At 39.2% G+C, this 14,673-nt stretch overlaps 2 protein-coding genes across 4 annotated transcripts; both read right to left on the bottom strand.

The window, feature by feature from the left end:
- Positions 1-3,361: 3,361 nt before the first annotated feature.
- On the bottom strand, positions 3,362-10,282 carry tra2b (transformer 2 beta homolog). 3 transcript variants are annotated; one of them, XM_085374438.1, is made up of 8 exons: positions 10,187-10,282; positions 6,771-7,464; positions 5,113-5,272; positions 4,813-5,001; positions 4,607-4,722; positions 3,886-4,020; positions 3,696-3,766; positions 3,362-3,605 (listed from the first exon to the last, which is right to left on the bottom strand). In XM_085374438.1, exons 2-8 carry the CDS (start codon positions 7,058-7,060, stop codon positions 3,595-3,597), a joined length of 972 nt encoding a protein of 323 aa, XP_085230564.1. In that variant the 5' UTR covers positions 7,061-7,464; positions 10,187-10,282; the 3' UTR covers positions 3,362-3,594. The 3 variants fall into 3 exon arrangements, with proteins under 3 accessions (XP_085230564.1, XP_085230565.1, XP_085230566.1); XM_085374439.1 differs by having other exon boundaries at positions 3,696-3,763; XM_085374440.1 differs by having other exon boundaries at positions 3,363-3,605; positions 6,771-6,910.
- A 2,436-nt stretch (positions 10,283-12,718) lies between these two features.
- On the bottom strand, positions 12,719-14,317 carry hce2l1 (high choriolytic enzyme 2-like 1). The gene is made up of 9 exons (XM_085375084.1): positions 14,246-14,317; positions 14,101-14,152; positions 13,962-14,021; positions 13,727-13,879; positions 13,509-13,626; positions 13,243-13,421; positions 13,065-13,146; positions 12,854-12,978; positions 12,719-12,766 (listed from the first exon to the last, which is right to left on the bottom strand). The coding sequence occupies exons 1-9, from the start codon at positions 14,315-14,317 to the stop codon at positions 12,753-12,755; spliced, it is 855 nt and encodes a 284-aa protein (XP_085231210.1). The 3' UTR covers positions 12,719-12,752.
- Between the last annotated feature and the right edge of the window lie 356 nt (positions 14,318-14,673).

Raw genomic sequence — 14,673 nt, 5'->3', positions numbered from 1 at the left:
GTAGACTTGTGGTAGAATATGGAAATAAATAGGCTTATGCACTTTCCAAGGTGTGGTCACTGGTTGCTGGTGTCTTTCTGCTGGTCTTCCCCTTTTTTGGTAGTGAAAAAAAAAAGAACATCTTTGTGAATTTTTCTTGCTTCTAACTTGCATTAATTTTTACGGTATCCTTGCCCAACACTGTTTTATTTATCATTTCTAACATCTTTTACTTTAATTCAAGGTTTAAAGTACTAATTTATAAATTATGGAAGTTACAATGCTCCCTTGCAAAGTATTTAATTTTATTAATTTCAGCACTAAAGCCACAAAAGTCCACAATATAAACTGTTGAATAGGGTTTGGGGTAAAATAACCATTCAAATCAGAGCTGAATTTAGTGATATCGATATATATTTAGTGAATCTATTGTTGTATCTTCTGTGTGTCTATTACAGGGTCAATTTCTTGCTTGGTTGTGCAGTAAACCAAAGTGTAAAGCATCCATTTACTCAGTGAAACTCAAACAGCTGGAGGGCATCAAATACATCAGATATGGCTAATTTTAAGATTTAGAATTTTTAAAAATTGTCAATATCTCCACCGTGGGAATCTAATTAATTTTATCAGTTAATCACCCAAATTTTGGACAAAACCAAAAATAATTTGAGGTGCTTGTGCGCAGTGCACCACAAATGAAGTCATTTCACCTCAATGGTCTTGGCGTGAAGCGAGGAATCTCAGAACGGATATTGCAAAGCCTGGACAAATAAAACAAAAATTATCTGCATGGCTTGATCTCACTTGAGATAAGAGGGGGGATTGTGTTTTTTTTAATGATTTGGGTGAACTGACCCTTTGAGTAAAGAAACTGCCTGTTTTTACAAGACATGAGCTCTGCCTCTCCACCTCCCCCTCTCCTCTCTGGCAAAAAGGGAAAAACTACAATAAGCGAAGAATCCAGCAAGTAATATTTTTCCATGTAATGTACTGTATGTCATGGATACAGATTTGGACCATTTGTGACCAGCAGGGGTAGATGTTGGACTTTGCTTTCCTGCAGCTAGGTGCTACTCCGAGGCTCTTGCTTCACCTTGTGGTGAAGGTTTAAACAGTGTGCTTGGTGTAACTGACTTGATTTCACAGTGGCTGTTTAGCTGCATTTAGTCACGGATCAATTTTCCTCAAAACCACGTTAAAAAAAAAAATCATAAAGCAGTCCAACGACTCACCTTCTTCTGACATTAAATAAACGTTTTCTATGGCTATACAAGGCGAATCTATTGTGGACAAACCTGCTGTACTACAATTTGGTAACCTTTGACCCTCAACAAAGCAGGCTGGAAAATGATATTGATATTCTAGTCTTACTGACAACCTGAAGCACTTTACGCTGCCCACCACATTCATAGTTTTCAGGCTATTCATGCAGCACTTTAATCCTGTATCTACAGCCAGTTTAGAAGCACCAATTAGCCTGATAGTACTCCAGCTTTTTATTGCATTGGGAAACTGCCTCAAACCCTTATTTATTATCAATCATTAACAATTAAAAAAAAAGGATCCATATGTAATTTAATGTTAATAAGGGTCAGCATGATTGCATAAACAAACTCCTCTTTGTGTATTTTTCTCCTAAGCAATCATATTCATTTTAGATCATTCCCCTGGTTGACTTAAAACCTAAAGTTTGCATTGAAGAAGCGGATTTATCTGCAAACAGTCCCCACTTGCTGTCTAAGTTGTAGTGAAACTTGGAAATTGTGTAATGGAAACCAGAAACAGAGACTATTCACTTTCAAAGAAGAAGTTGTACATTACTGCTGCAACCAACAGATGTCAAAAGGTCCAACTTTAGGCCATTACACGGCAAGCATGTTGCAAAAAAGTGACACGAAAGCCCAGATTTTTCAGTTCTGAATTGGTCAATCCATCCATCCTCTACCGTTTAACTGGGTTCAGTTTGTGGGTGCAGCAGTCTGAGCAGAGAAGCCCAGACTTCCCTCATCCCAGACACCTCCAGCTCATCCGGTGGGTCAGGGTGCATGCCTGGCTACTTGTGATTGCTGTGGTTATCTGCAGTTTGTATGGTAGAAGCTGAATTATCTGCAAACATTCACCATTTGTTGTCAATCCAGGAGGTATCCTAGTCAGATGCCTGAATCACTTTAACTGGCTCCTTTCAACGTGGAGGAGCAGCTCTATTCCGAGTCCCTCTTGAATGACCGAGCCCCGCCACTCTTCAAAGGAAACTCATCTCTCCCACTTGTATCCGCGACTACATTCCCAGAGCTTGTGACCATAGGTGAGGGTAGGTACGTAGGGGGACTGGTTAATCGATAGCTTAGCTTCTATACTCAGCTCTCTCTTCACCACAACACATCTGTTCAGCATCTGCATCACTGTGGACGCCATCCCAATCCATCTGTCAATCTCATGTCCCACTCTTCCCTTACTCTTGAACAAGACCCCAAGACACTTGACCTCCTCCACCTGCACAGGAATTAGCACATCCAAGTCCAAGACCATAGATCTCAGATAGAAAACGGTATAGTGCCAGCTATGGGTGAGGGATGAGTTACTACCCTAGGTGGAGGAGGTCAGAACTTGTAACGTATAAACATCAAACACGTTGCGTTTCTGCAGAACATCTGTCCTCCAAAAACACACTGTTGACACCAAGCAACGATGAGCAGGTCCTGATGTTTCTAACCAGAAAAGGGAGAAACTGAAATTCTGGATTCATTACTTTGATTTCAGAGAGCCAACTGACCCAGAGAAGCATCTAGCTGTGTTTGAGGTTTAAAAAACCCCCAACAAAATAGTATAATTTTACCATTTGTATATTCAGCACAGAGACGAGTTTTAAGCTATGCTTGTTGCCAAACGAGTTGTCTAACTGGTCAGATCTGTTTACTCTGGTCTGAAAAGTTAGGGGGAAAATAAATTAATTAAAAAGTTCCAGCTTGGTTAAAAAAAAAAAAAAATCCATCCAGCTAAACGTGGTCGGCATGAACAGCTGCAGTAAGGAAAGGACAAGGCCCGAGTGATTGAGCTTTTAACAGGAAGATTAAAATACTTTTGTGTTTTACTATTTCATCAAAGCAGTTTTATTCCTGATGTCATCCTCACCCACTTGACACTATACGAAGCCCTCCAGAAAATTTAACTTAACTCAAATCAATAGAAATGCCTTGCACAAATTCTGTAGAAAGAATATGCATAAATATCATAAAGTCAAGGCTTTAATATATTCATGTCAGCATTACAACTATCTTGCAAATGCAATAGTCTATTGTAAAAGGCATAAAAATACTGCGAGGAAGGACACGAGTCAAGGTGGGAAAAACAGATCTGCTTTTTAATCTGCTCCACTATACAACAAAAATCTGACATGAGTATAACATTTACAACAGGCGTTCAAAACATGAATGCACCGCTTCATAAATTTACTATACTTTTGTATTTTAAGCAAAAAGATGTTTGATGATTACAGTAAGAAAGATGTACTCTGAAGTCAATCATATCTGTCTTTACAAAACGTAACAACCCCCCACAAAAAAAAAACAAACAAAAAAATTCTGCACGTTTGGGAAGATAAGGGGACAGAAGCCTTCAATATCGACCTGTGAAACAAAACAGGGTAATTAAATGACACAATACAACATGCTGGATTCTTCAATAAAAACTTCTGATACTTTATTGAAATGACTTACGGGGAGAATAAGACCGTGACCTCGATCGAGACCTGTAAGCGCCTCTGTAGTAAGGTGAAGGAGATCGCCTTCTAGAGGAACAAAGACCATTTATCATTTTTGTCAGTGTCAGGGGGATAAAATAAAGAACAGCAAACCCAAATACGACACGATGAGAATAAAGTAACCGCTGATATCCTTTAACAGTCACCTGTATGATCTGTAGTAGTCCCTGTCATCATAGCGGTCGTATCCACCTCGGTCATATCCACGGTCGTATCCACGGTCGTAACCACGGTCGTAGTCACGTGAATAGCGTCGGGGACCGCTTGGGCCGCCTCCTCCGCTACACAAAAGCAATAATATAAGATTTTTCACGCTACACAAAGCGTACTTTTGCATTATTTTACTGTTACATTCTCACCTCCAATTAAAAAGATTTAAAAGAAGGTTTTTGGTGCAGCATTATATACCTCTTTTTCACAAATTTCACCTAGCAACTGCCAGAACCTACTTGCTTACACTGTTCTCTAGTTACCTGTGGTTATCAGGGGGTCACTGACTAGACTCTAGGGCTGTGTGACTGAGACCGTAGCAACCACTCGCCAAGAGGTTGGAGAAAGCCTTTGAAGAGGTTAGTTGTGTCATTTTTACCATTAAAATCTCTGCGTTCATTTTAGGTTCAACTGGATACAACTTATGACACAGGGACTAATTTTGTAAGAGCCTGTTTCTATTTTCTTTTTTTCCCTTTACTGTTGACTGATTAAATGTTGAATAAAAACACTACTTTTCAGGTTTAGTAACACTAAGAATTTTATTTCAGATGCTTTGATGTGTCCATAAGTTAGAGCTGTCTTATATTACAAGCATTTTCACTGTGTCTTTGTTTAAAAACATATTTAATTATTCCACACAAAGAGATTGCTTACTATGTGGGCCGGCCCATGTAAATTCCAGGTGTTGGGGTGTGAGGTCTTTTTGTGATGGAGAAGTCCACCCTGATTGTACGCCCGTCCAGCTCCATGCCATTGGCTCGCTCCTTCGCCTGAAAGTGAACATAAATTACACTTGCAGTCCTAGAGGATATTTTAAGTATAGGTGTGGCAGGCGGGTTTATTTATTATTGTTCTTGTACCTCTTTGGCATCATCTGTGTTCTCGAAATACACAAAAGCAAAGCCCCTGGAGCGCCTCGATTGCTGGTCATACACAATGGAAACATCCTCCAGGGGGCCGTATTTGGAGAAGACGTCCCTCAGATCCCTCTCTGTGGTGTACAAGCTCAGGCCAAAGACTCCCAGGCAGCAATTCGGATCTGGATTAGCCTGCAAATTTGAAAGGTTTCAAGATTTGGATGTGATCATTTTCTCATTAAAATCATTCATTAAACCAATACATCCTCTGTTTTTAGATATCACACATTGCTAAGCACATACACGGTTGCCAATGTGCCTCCGACGATTGGACATGGGTGAATGGCTGTGGCTTCTGCGCCGACGCTCTCCGCTGTAGGACCTACTGTGAGATCGGTGATGATAGGACCGTGATCGGGAGCGGGATCGGCTGTAGTGTCTCCGTGAGCGGTGGGAATGTGACCTATAGAGAGCGAGAGAAACAAACAACCCATATTCATACGTTCTCTGGCAATTTTCATGTAATTCCACAAATTTACATTTGTCTTTATGAAAATTATAGCATGGACTAAAAAAAAAGAAAAAAAAAAAAGCATGAAATATTTAAAATAACTGCCAAAACATCCCAGACTCTAGTGAAAAGTAACCCCACTTACCACTGTCACAATCTCTAACACTAAACCCTCTGTGACGTCAAATTTCCAACAAGGCTTTATTGACATTGTCGCAAACTTTTGAAAAACAACAATTTACTTTGGATTTCTGTGCAACTTAAAGTGTTTCTGTCAAAAATACACCTGGTGCTGTATTGCTGAATGACAGCGCTGCCCCTGCACCTTACAAACAGAGTAAAAAGTCTCTCTCCTGTGAATGGGGAAACAGAATGCACAAGTCAAATGTCTTATTGGAGGTACTTTAAGCTGCTCCCTTATTTTCCAAGGGGCTGCCACAGTGTGGATTGATCTGCATGTTTGCTTTAACACAGCCCTCCTATTTATCCAGGCTTGGGACCACCAATAGGAGTAATAATATTAAAGAGATGAACAGGTGAAATATTTTTTAATAGCCTAAAAGTAATAAAACAGTCAGAAAACAGGTAGAAGTGCACACAGTCTAATGGATGAAACACTGCACACAGAAATACTGTGTATGTATTTAAGATCTATTTAAAACCATTACTCACAGTCTTCTATAACCACATCATATTTAAATGTTGATGAAATGTGTGGCACTTTGCATCATGTAAAACACGCACAATGTCAGATTAATTTGCAGCGTGTGGCTAAACCTAGCGATGCTAGTTAAATGCCAGTTTCCTGTGACGTAGCCAACACACAAACCTTCTGTTTTCTAAGATCAAAGTACTGCAAAACCCGCCGGCTCGTGCCTCTTTCGCTTGGTAACAACTTCCTGTCACAGAGATTGAGAGTGAGAGATAGAGACAGGCTCTCACCTCAACTACGTAACATCTGAGACTGAACCGTTAAGCTGCGTTGTGCCTCAATGAAATATGAACATATAGTTTAACTGAATAGTGTTTGTTGTCAACCATCAAGAGCTGCAACACTTAATTCCCCACTGAAAATTTGCACTGAAAGTGTAAATTTTACTTGCATGGTCCGATCTACTGACATTGTCACTGCATTTGTAGCACAGTGACCAGGACACTCATTCACACATGACGCAGAAATTGGCAGACAATGCAGATGTAAATGTCTTTTTTTTGTTTGTTTGTTTGGGTTTTTTTTCAACAACTTGGAAGTGAAACTCTTGAACTTTTGCAAGATTTGTCAATGGCCAGAGAAACGGAAGAAGTCAGCTCCACAGAGAAGTCCCCTATCTGGGTTTGAACCCAGGATTCTCTTGCCGTGAAGCCCTGAACAGGGTGGGTATAACATGAAAGTGGCCATATTGAGTCTGTTTATCGATAGTAGAGAATTTTATGCCAGTGTATTACTCACCAAGATTTTGACCTTGACCGAGATTTGGAGCGGGAGCAGTGGGAGCCTCCTTTTGAGTGGGCAGGGGATTGAGCTGGGGACTGGCTCCCCGACTTCCCAGAGCCCCGTGGGCTCACGCTCCTGGATGCAGAGCGAGACTCCTGAACGAACCACACACATTTTTTTATCAGCACCAATGAAGTGATCAACACATACATTTGCCAAAATATTACTGTGTATTTAAAAATTAAGACTATCCTGTGAAAAGTACAGGAATTTAGGGTTGTGAAATAGGAGTGCTGTGTAGTCATGGATAATATGACATCAATATGTTTACATTAATAAGTTGTTAAATAGTGGGGAAAAAAAGAAAATGGTCAGTTGTGAGATAAAATTGCAATGATTTAAACTAATGTGTGTGTATTGAATAAGAAGAACATGCACGCATTTGACAAACAGACCAGAAATTTACTTAGCGCAGTGACCTTATCCAGATTACTTCCTTAACTTCATTTCTGTAACTTCATTACTTGACATTATTCTTCTTTCTTCAATTGTCTTACTTCTTCTTACTTCCCCATCTCTCACACACTGCCCATACTTCTTCCCTCCTCATGTTTTAGCATGCATTCAACAATTCAGCTTCACACATCTGAGCTTCATATTATTGAAAATAAAGTGGACTTCTTCCGTATTTTCTTCGTCCAACCTTAACCTTTATGAAAAAGAAAAGGATGAAGAATATATGACTGCAATTAAAACTGCACGCTCATTCAACGTTTAATGTGGTATTATTATTATTATTAGTAGTAGTAGTAGTAGTACGAGCTAATGACATTAATGGGAATGTTAAAGACTAGGGCTGGGCGATATATCGAGTTTTTTAAAAATATCGATATATTTTCATACGAGATATAAGATGTGACAATATCGTTTATATCGATATAGTCTATGTTACGTTATAATTATACTTGTGGAGCCGCAGGTTTGCCTCTCTTTCGTCCACTTTTGTCTCTACGCAACGTTACTCGGCCTCGCCTCTCCTGCACTGAACACAACTCCGCCTCCCCCATAGCTTCACCTGCAGGCAATGACAAGATGAAAGCGGAAAATCTCCGTTAGCGAGTTACCGTGCGTGGGGCTGGATGGCGTCAACGTGTTAGCGAGCTAACCACGCTAACGACATGCAGCCCAGAGGGGCTGCACGGCCTAAAATCCTTTCCTTTTCTCAAAAATCGACAGTGCGCCTTATGTATGAATTCTGGTTGTGCTTACTGACCACGAACCGATTTTATGTGGTACACAGCGCTCAGCAATCTGTCAAAAAATGTTTTAATATGACTTTGCTAAGCTACGGAGCTGCACCGCTTGATGGATTGTCGGAGAATTACGGCTACAGAGGAGGAGCCTCGCGGAGTGATACGTACAGTGTGTGTATAAGGACCACAAATGGCACCTGTTCAGAGACGTGGAGCAGCTGTGAAATCTGTCTCTTTGTTATTATGCTCAGCGTCTTTTAGTTTACATTTTGACTGCACAATTGTGAGCTTTTTGTTATGCACAAAAACAACATTATTTTCTTTTATTTATGGACCATGATTATTTAATATATGCTGATAATTTATTTTTGAGTAATATCTACGCTGTATGTAAATAAAAGTGCCCGTGTGACTAAGAACTCTCTTTTTGTTCTTAACTTATGGCTTTAAAAAGAAAAATCGAGATATATATCTTATATCGCCATCCAGCTAAAAAATATCGAGATATGAATTTTGGGTCATATCGCCCAGCCCTATTAAAGACCACATTATACATACGGTCAGTGTTTTTATTAACATTCACGCTCAGTGGTTTTGCTTTCACTTTTGTGTTTTTCTGGCCACTTTTCCTAAGAACTTCCTCAAAAACAATTTGGAATAATTGAGAGGTAAAACCGGGGGTGATCATTTTTTAAAAATTACAACTAAAACTGAAGGGTAAGGATGTGAAGGTAACTTCTTGTGATTCCCTTTGCCTTCCTTTAACAATATATTTTCCCAAATGAACCCTTCTTACATAATTTCTGACAAATGGCCTTTAAGTCACCATAGTGTTCATCAAACCACTGACTGTGAATATTTTATAATCAAGATTAAAACTACCAACACTGTCTCCATTTTTTTTAAGTGGATAACTCCAAAATAAAGTGTAAAATTTGCTCCAACGACCTCAAGATGTAGCAGTCACTCATTTGAGCAGCCCTTAAAACCTGTTCTGGAAATGCAAAGACAGAAAACTGTTGCTATCTGTTACGATTACATAATATATTGAAAACCTTAAAGATTAAATATTAGCAAAAGAAAAGGAATCCAATAAGAGGCAAAAAAACAAAAAAAACAAAACTTGTTAGTTAAGCAACAAGCACCCAGCACCTTGCAGGAACTAATACAAACCAGTTCAAAATATGGGTTTACATGCAGAAAATAAATTCTTCATTTCTTTTTTCTTAATCTGCCATTTACCCTCCCACATGGGAACACAGGGCATATCACACGCCCATTAAACAGACAGAAGCATTCAGGAGCTGTGCAAGGTGAGGGGATATTAAACAGTTCACTACAGGAAGGATATTACTGCACACAGGTCAGTCAGCCCAGCAAGTATTAATCAAACTTATCCATAATGCTGGTGCTTGTGGCGTATCAGCTTTAACAGTTTTAAGATGGTGTGGGAGAGCTGCATGAGTTAATAAAAATGATTTTTTTTTTTTTTATAAGGTCAAATCTTGAGGTCGTTAGTTTTGTTTTAAATTGTTGTTGTGCCTAAGAACTAAGGAAACCCACAATGACATTCAAAGATTAATAACCAGCAGACGTAACATGATATAATTCAATCCGGGGAACAGGGGGGGAAACAAAACAAAAACAAAAACAAACAAACGAACAAAAAACAACATCAACAAAACAGCGAAAATATAACAGTTCGTTAGGCAAATGTCTTCCACTGAATCCGCGACGACATGAAATATTTATTTTGGTTTCTACGCACAATAATCAGACAAATCAGACGAAGAAAATTACTGAGTTTTAACAATTTAAAAACGTTATAAAAATGTTTGCCGACATTGCAGTGTTTTCAGTGCAAACCCCGGCTCGTAAACAAAAAAGCACCAGGCCTAGCTTTCATCTATAAGCTAGTCTTAGCCAGGTAGCTAAAGATGAACTAAAAACTCGCATCCGTTGCGCATAAAGTCGCCTTTTATTGTTTAAATTTGTGCAATTTATTTTCTTTCTAAAACCCAGCTTTCGACCAAAGAGTTGTGCCAACAAGGTAAGCTGGGTACTACTAGCCAACAAAATATGAATAAGGTTGTTACCGTTACAATTTCAGTTACCCTGTCAAACCCAATGATTTGAAATGTTTAATGCATTACAAACGGTAATAAAATGTATACGTACCCGGCCTTTGTCGTTATCGCTCATTTTTGAAATTTAATCTATTGTTGACAGATACTCTACAATCTACACTACACAGTCTCCGTGTGTGAGACTCTAGCTCCACCCCCAGGTCTGCATCTAGAAAGATCCAGCAGTCTCGGGGCTGGCTATCGCGTTTTTACGTGCCAAACACGAGATTTGGTTACGTGTAGAATTTCCCCCAAGAGGCCACGTGAGAAACTCGGAGTGTTGTGAAACAAGCTGAACTTAATTCTGCACGATGTTAATTTTTTTTAGTTTCTTTTAAAACTGGTACGGTAGGAGTAGATGTAACAGTTAGGCAATGAAAATGTAAAATAGGCACAGCAAATATGCCAACATTTTTATCACAATTTAATCCAAAAACAACAGTAAACTTTTAACTTTATAGCAAGTCCTGTTGCTATTTTGCTTGTAGTTTAGTTACTTCATCAGCACTTTTTCACTTCTTTTATTTATTTTTTTTTTGCATTTCTTCTGTGAGAGAAATAACGTCTATTTTGTACAATGCCAGCAAATAGAAAAACTCTGTGACAGAAGGTGAATAAAAAAAACAAAACAAACACACATACAACTGAAATAGCAAAATAAAAATTAAAACAAAAGCTCACAAAACACAATGGAAGTGATTGAGGGAGACAGTAATGTGACAAAACAACTGGGGAAGTGAAAGAAACCGAAACATGCAAACTCTGCACTAATCCTTATTAAGGAAATACAAGTATACACATTCCCTGGCCACTTTATTCTGTATACCTGGTCAACTGCTCTCTAATGCAAATATGTAATCAATAAATGGCACAACAGCAACTCAAAACATGTAGGCAAGTAGACATGGCAAAGACAACTTCCTCAAATTCAAACTGAGCATTAGAATGGAGAACAAAGATAATTTAAGTGACTTTGAATGCAACGTGGTTGTTGGTGCCAGATGAGCTGATTTTAGTATTTCAGAAACTACTAATTTACTGTTATTTTTTGCACATTTCTATGGTTTATGGAGAATTTAAAAAATTGAGTGGCAGTTTTCTGGGTGAAAACACCTGGTAACTCAAAAAACACTCATTACAACTAAAATGCAGGGGCTCACCAAAACAAGATCAGCTCCTTGTTCAGCGTATATGGCATAAAAGATTTATGTAGCTTTAAATGGAAAAGAAGGCTCAATCTTTTACTAGGAAGGTGTAAATAATCAAGTGGCCAAGAAGTGTACATAAGTAAGTGTTAGCTTAACACTACAATAAGATAATTGGCAAGTTTTGCTTAATTCTACAGTGAGTGGTGCATAAACTCCCAGACATTATGTAGCCTGGCAGAATGCACAGTTTAATGCTGCAGCAGCGTAATATCGGCACCCTTAAAAGCTACAAAAAGAGAGTGACATGTGTTAGTTTCTCTAGGGGGTGGCACCATTGTTATTGAAGTCCCCATTGCATATATAAAATCCTAATATATTTATCCATCAAGACATGTCAGACATTTACAGCAGTGAAATTGTGAAAGTGAGTAAAATTAACCCAGAAGTGAAATTCATATTTTTCCATCGATTTATACTGTGGCAGGTGATGTGCTAAAAATTAACCATACTGCTGATTTTGCAGTTTGCATAGTTAACGTCACCAGGGCAAGAGCAGTGAATCACACAGTTTGTTGCACTTTTCATTCGGTTTTGAGCACTTCAGGTCAGTATCACTGCTAGTTTTTATTATCTCAAAGAGGAGATCATTTTAACACATAAGGACACATGCTCAGAAGACATTGGTTCTCTTTCTCAGGGATGAAGTTCAACAAATCCAGACACAGATCTTCTCTCAGTGAAAATCACCTGTCCAGTGTCTTTTCCATTTGCACCTGGGACATTAATGGACTTGCACAAGTCCAAAACTACAGCGGCCCTGAGAGATCAGAGATATCAGCTTACTGTGAAATTAAATGTCAGTGACTTTGGTTACTTCAAAATGGTAATATGTTGAACATCTTGTTTACCAGCTCTTGACAAAAAATTTTTTTGCCTAATAACATCCACTGTTTATTTTTCACATATGTGAAGTTTATACTGTTTTCATTTCACGTATGTAAGTGCGAAATCATTTACTCTACTTTTACACCTGAAAGCAGTGTCTATTTTTTACAACTTGTAGTCTGTCTCTGGAAAATAAAAATAAACCATTAGCCATTTTTTATTTTTTATTTTTAATTTAAAGTAAGCAGAAGATAGACAAGAGCCATAAAATAGATCGGAGATCGGATACAATGATGTTACTGGCATCAGCGGGCACTTAAAACTGGTGAGTTTTGTTTTTGGCACTTTATTTATACTAGAGAAATGCAGCCTTTAGTTGTTATCTAGTAATTTATAACACCCCACGGCAGAAGGTCTTGAATCAATAAAAGCTCAAAGTGCAGACTAGACAGTGAAAATAAAATATACATTGCTATAGACTCAGGTTAAACCACTGTCGCCCAGATTATCATCTCAAGCTGAGAAGTTGTAATAAACTATTTGTGACATCTGGCAGGACATTACAGCAGAGGTTTCTGGATCCAGTTAGTCATCGGTAGCTGTAGTGAGAAACAGAGAGGAAATCCAGTCAGTCCTTTTCAAGTTTTTTTCTAACAACTGTCAGTTTGCTGTATAAATCTACCAACCGCAGTTATAGAGGATATTTATTTTATGAAGATCCATTACGCTAGGACCATCTCGCTGGCCGATGGGGATATAGGGATCTGGTTTGGGGATTATTGTTGGTCCGCCATCTTCAGAGAAGGCATATCTGTATCAAAGATGCAAAACATATATGATACAGTGATGCCCGAGTCTAAATGACAGATAATTATGTTGAATCAGAGAGCAACTCACCGTCCATAATGCATGACAGAGGTGTAGTCATATGGGCTGTTGAGATTGTTTGTCACCTGTTTCCTGAAGTTATGTATGTGCTCTGCCAAAAAAAAAAAAAAAAAAAACACCTTCACACTCATTTTGTGAAAAATCGAGCCACTGCAATTAGAATGACGTAGTGATAAAACGTGCGAACCTGGCATGATGTTTTTCCATATAATTGTGACATAGTTGTCACGGTCTGATCGGGATTGCTCGTGTACGAAGCCGAGAGCATGCATGAATTCATGAGCAGCGATTCCCGACCACATGCACCCAGGAGTCTGCAGTGACAGGGTCTGGCTTCCCCCAGTCTGCCCCAGAAATGACCAGCAGCTAGGGAGGGATGCAGAGCACAAATTCTACGGTATGTACAATCATCACGGCACACTGTAAGAAGCCATAAGCAGGAGTCACGCTCACCCATATCTAGGCTGAACGTCAAGGAAGTTGCCTTCGTGAGTGCGGGGAACAAATTTAACGCATGTTCCAGCGGAAATGTCTTGCATTCCAGTTTCTATGGTGATTCTGTCCATGTCGTCTAAAGTTAGGGTGAAAGAATGCACAAAAAAGGCAGAATATGAAATAATAAAGGGATATATGAAACCGGAAGCATCTCCTTAAGTCTTAAAGCTTCATACCATACAGTGGAGAGATGATGTAGGGTACATAGACAAATCCATCTACAGATTTAGGCCACAGACAGGTGTTGCCGGGGCAGGTTATGGCACTCCTTACATGAGAAACAGCAATATCGCCGTCCCTTATTGACATTCCTCTTGGGGCTCGTATCTCTGATGAGAAAATACATTCTTTTCAATATGCAGGGGAAAAACTGACATCAGTACAATTCTATGTAATTTACAGTTCACTTACTGCGATTGACCTCCAGGATTTGATCCATTGTGGTCATTTCATCATGCTCTATATTTTCCTCTGAACACAAAAATAAATATGGAATAAACAGAAAATCACTGTGAAAATGCAAGATGAGGTGCAAGGAATCGTGACCCACCAGAGAATTTCCTTTTCAACCTCACTTTCCCCTCGTGCACACCAGTCGAATTCTGTCGCACAAAAAATGTTGACATATTTCAGCTGCAAAGCATGACAAGACAAGAAAAAAGGAGTCTATATACTCCTCTTAATTACATACTTACTTTAACAGGTATTGTGTTCGCCTGGGTCAGCAAGCCAAACAAGATAACCAGAAGTATAATGGAAGAATGCATTGTTGTGTTTCAGGCTGGTTCACCAGTTTCAACCCAGCGCTCTCCTGATGCAGGAGCTAAATGAACTCCTCACCTCCGCTGAATCTATATACCCACTTCTCCTCCGCTGCTCTGTACTGATTGGGCCTCAATTCAGATGATGAAGCATGATTAAGATGCCTCATCATGCGGTGTGTGTAATTTACTCTAAATCCACTGCTGATCCATAACGGGTGGGCCTGATGCTGACCTTCACTTATGCCCTGTACTTATTGCGTGCAAGATTCAGCACTTTCAGAAACAAGGCACTTAAAGGTGTTTTTGCTGTCCGAGTTCAGCCCGACAGACCAGCAATTTGTGTCTGACTGAGCTGGCAA

Source organism: Diplotaxodon limnothrissa, linkage group LG16, assembly GCF_057381915.1.
Source record: "Diplotaxodon limnothrissa isolate DT_005_m linkage group LG16, D_limnothrissa_male_GT1.1, whole genome shotgun sequence".
NCBI lineage: Eukaryota > Metazoa > Chordata > Actinopteri > Cichliformes > Cichlidae > Diplotaxodon > Diplotaxodon limnothrissa.
The sequence above is the reverse complement of the archived record's forward strand: the minus strand, read 5'-3'. Positions and strand labels throughout refer to the sequence as shown.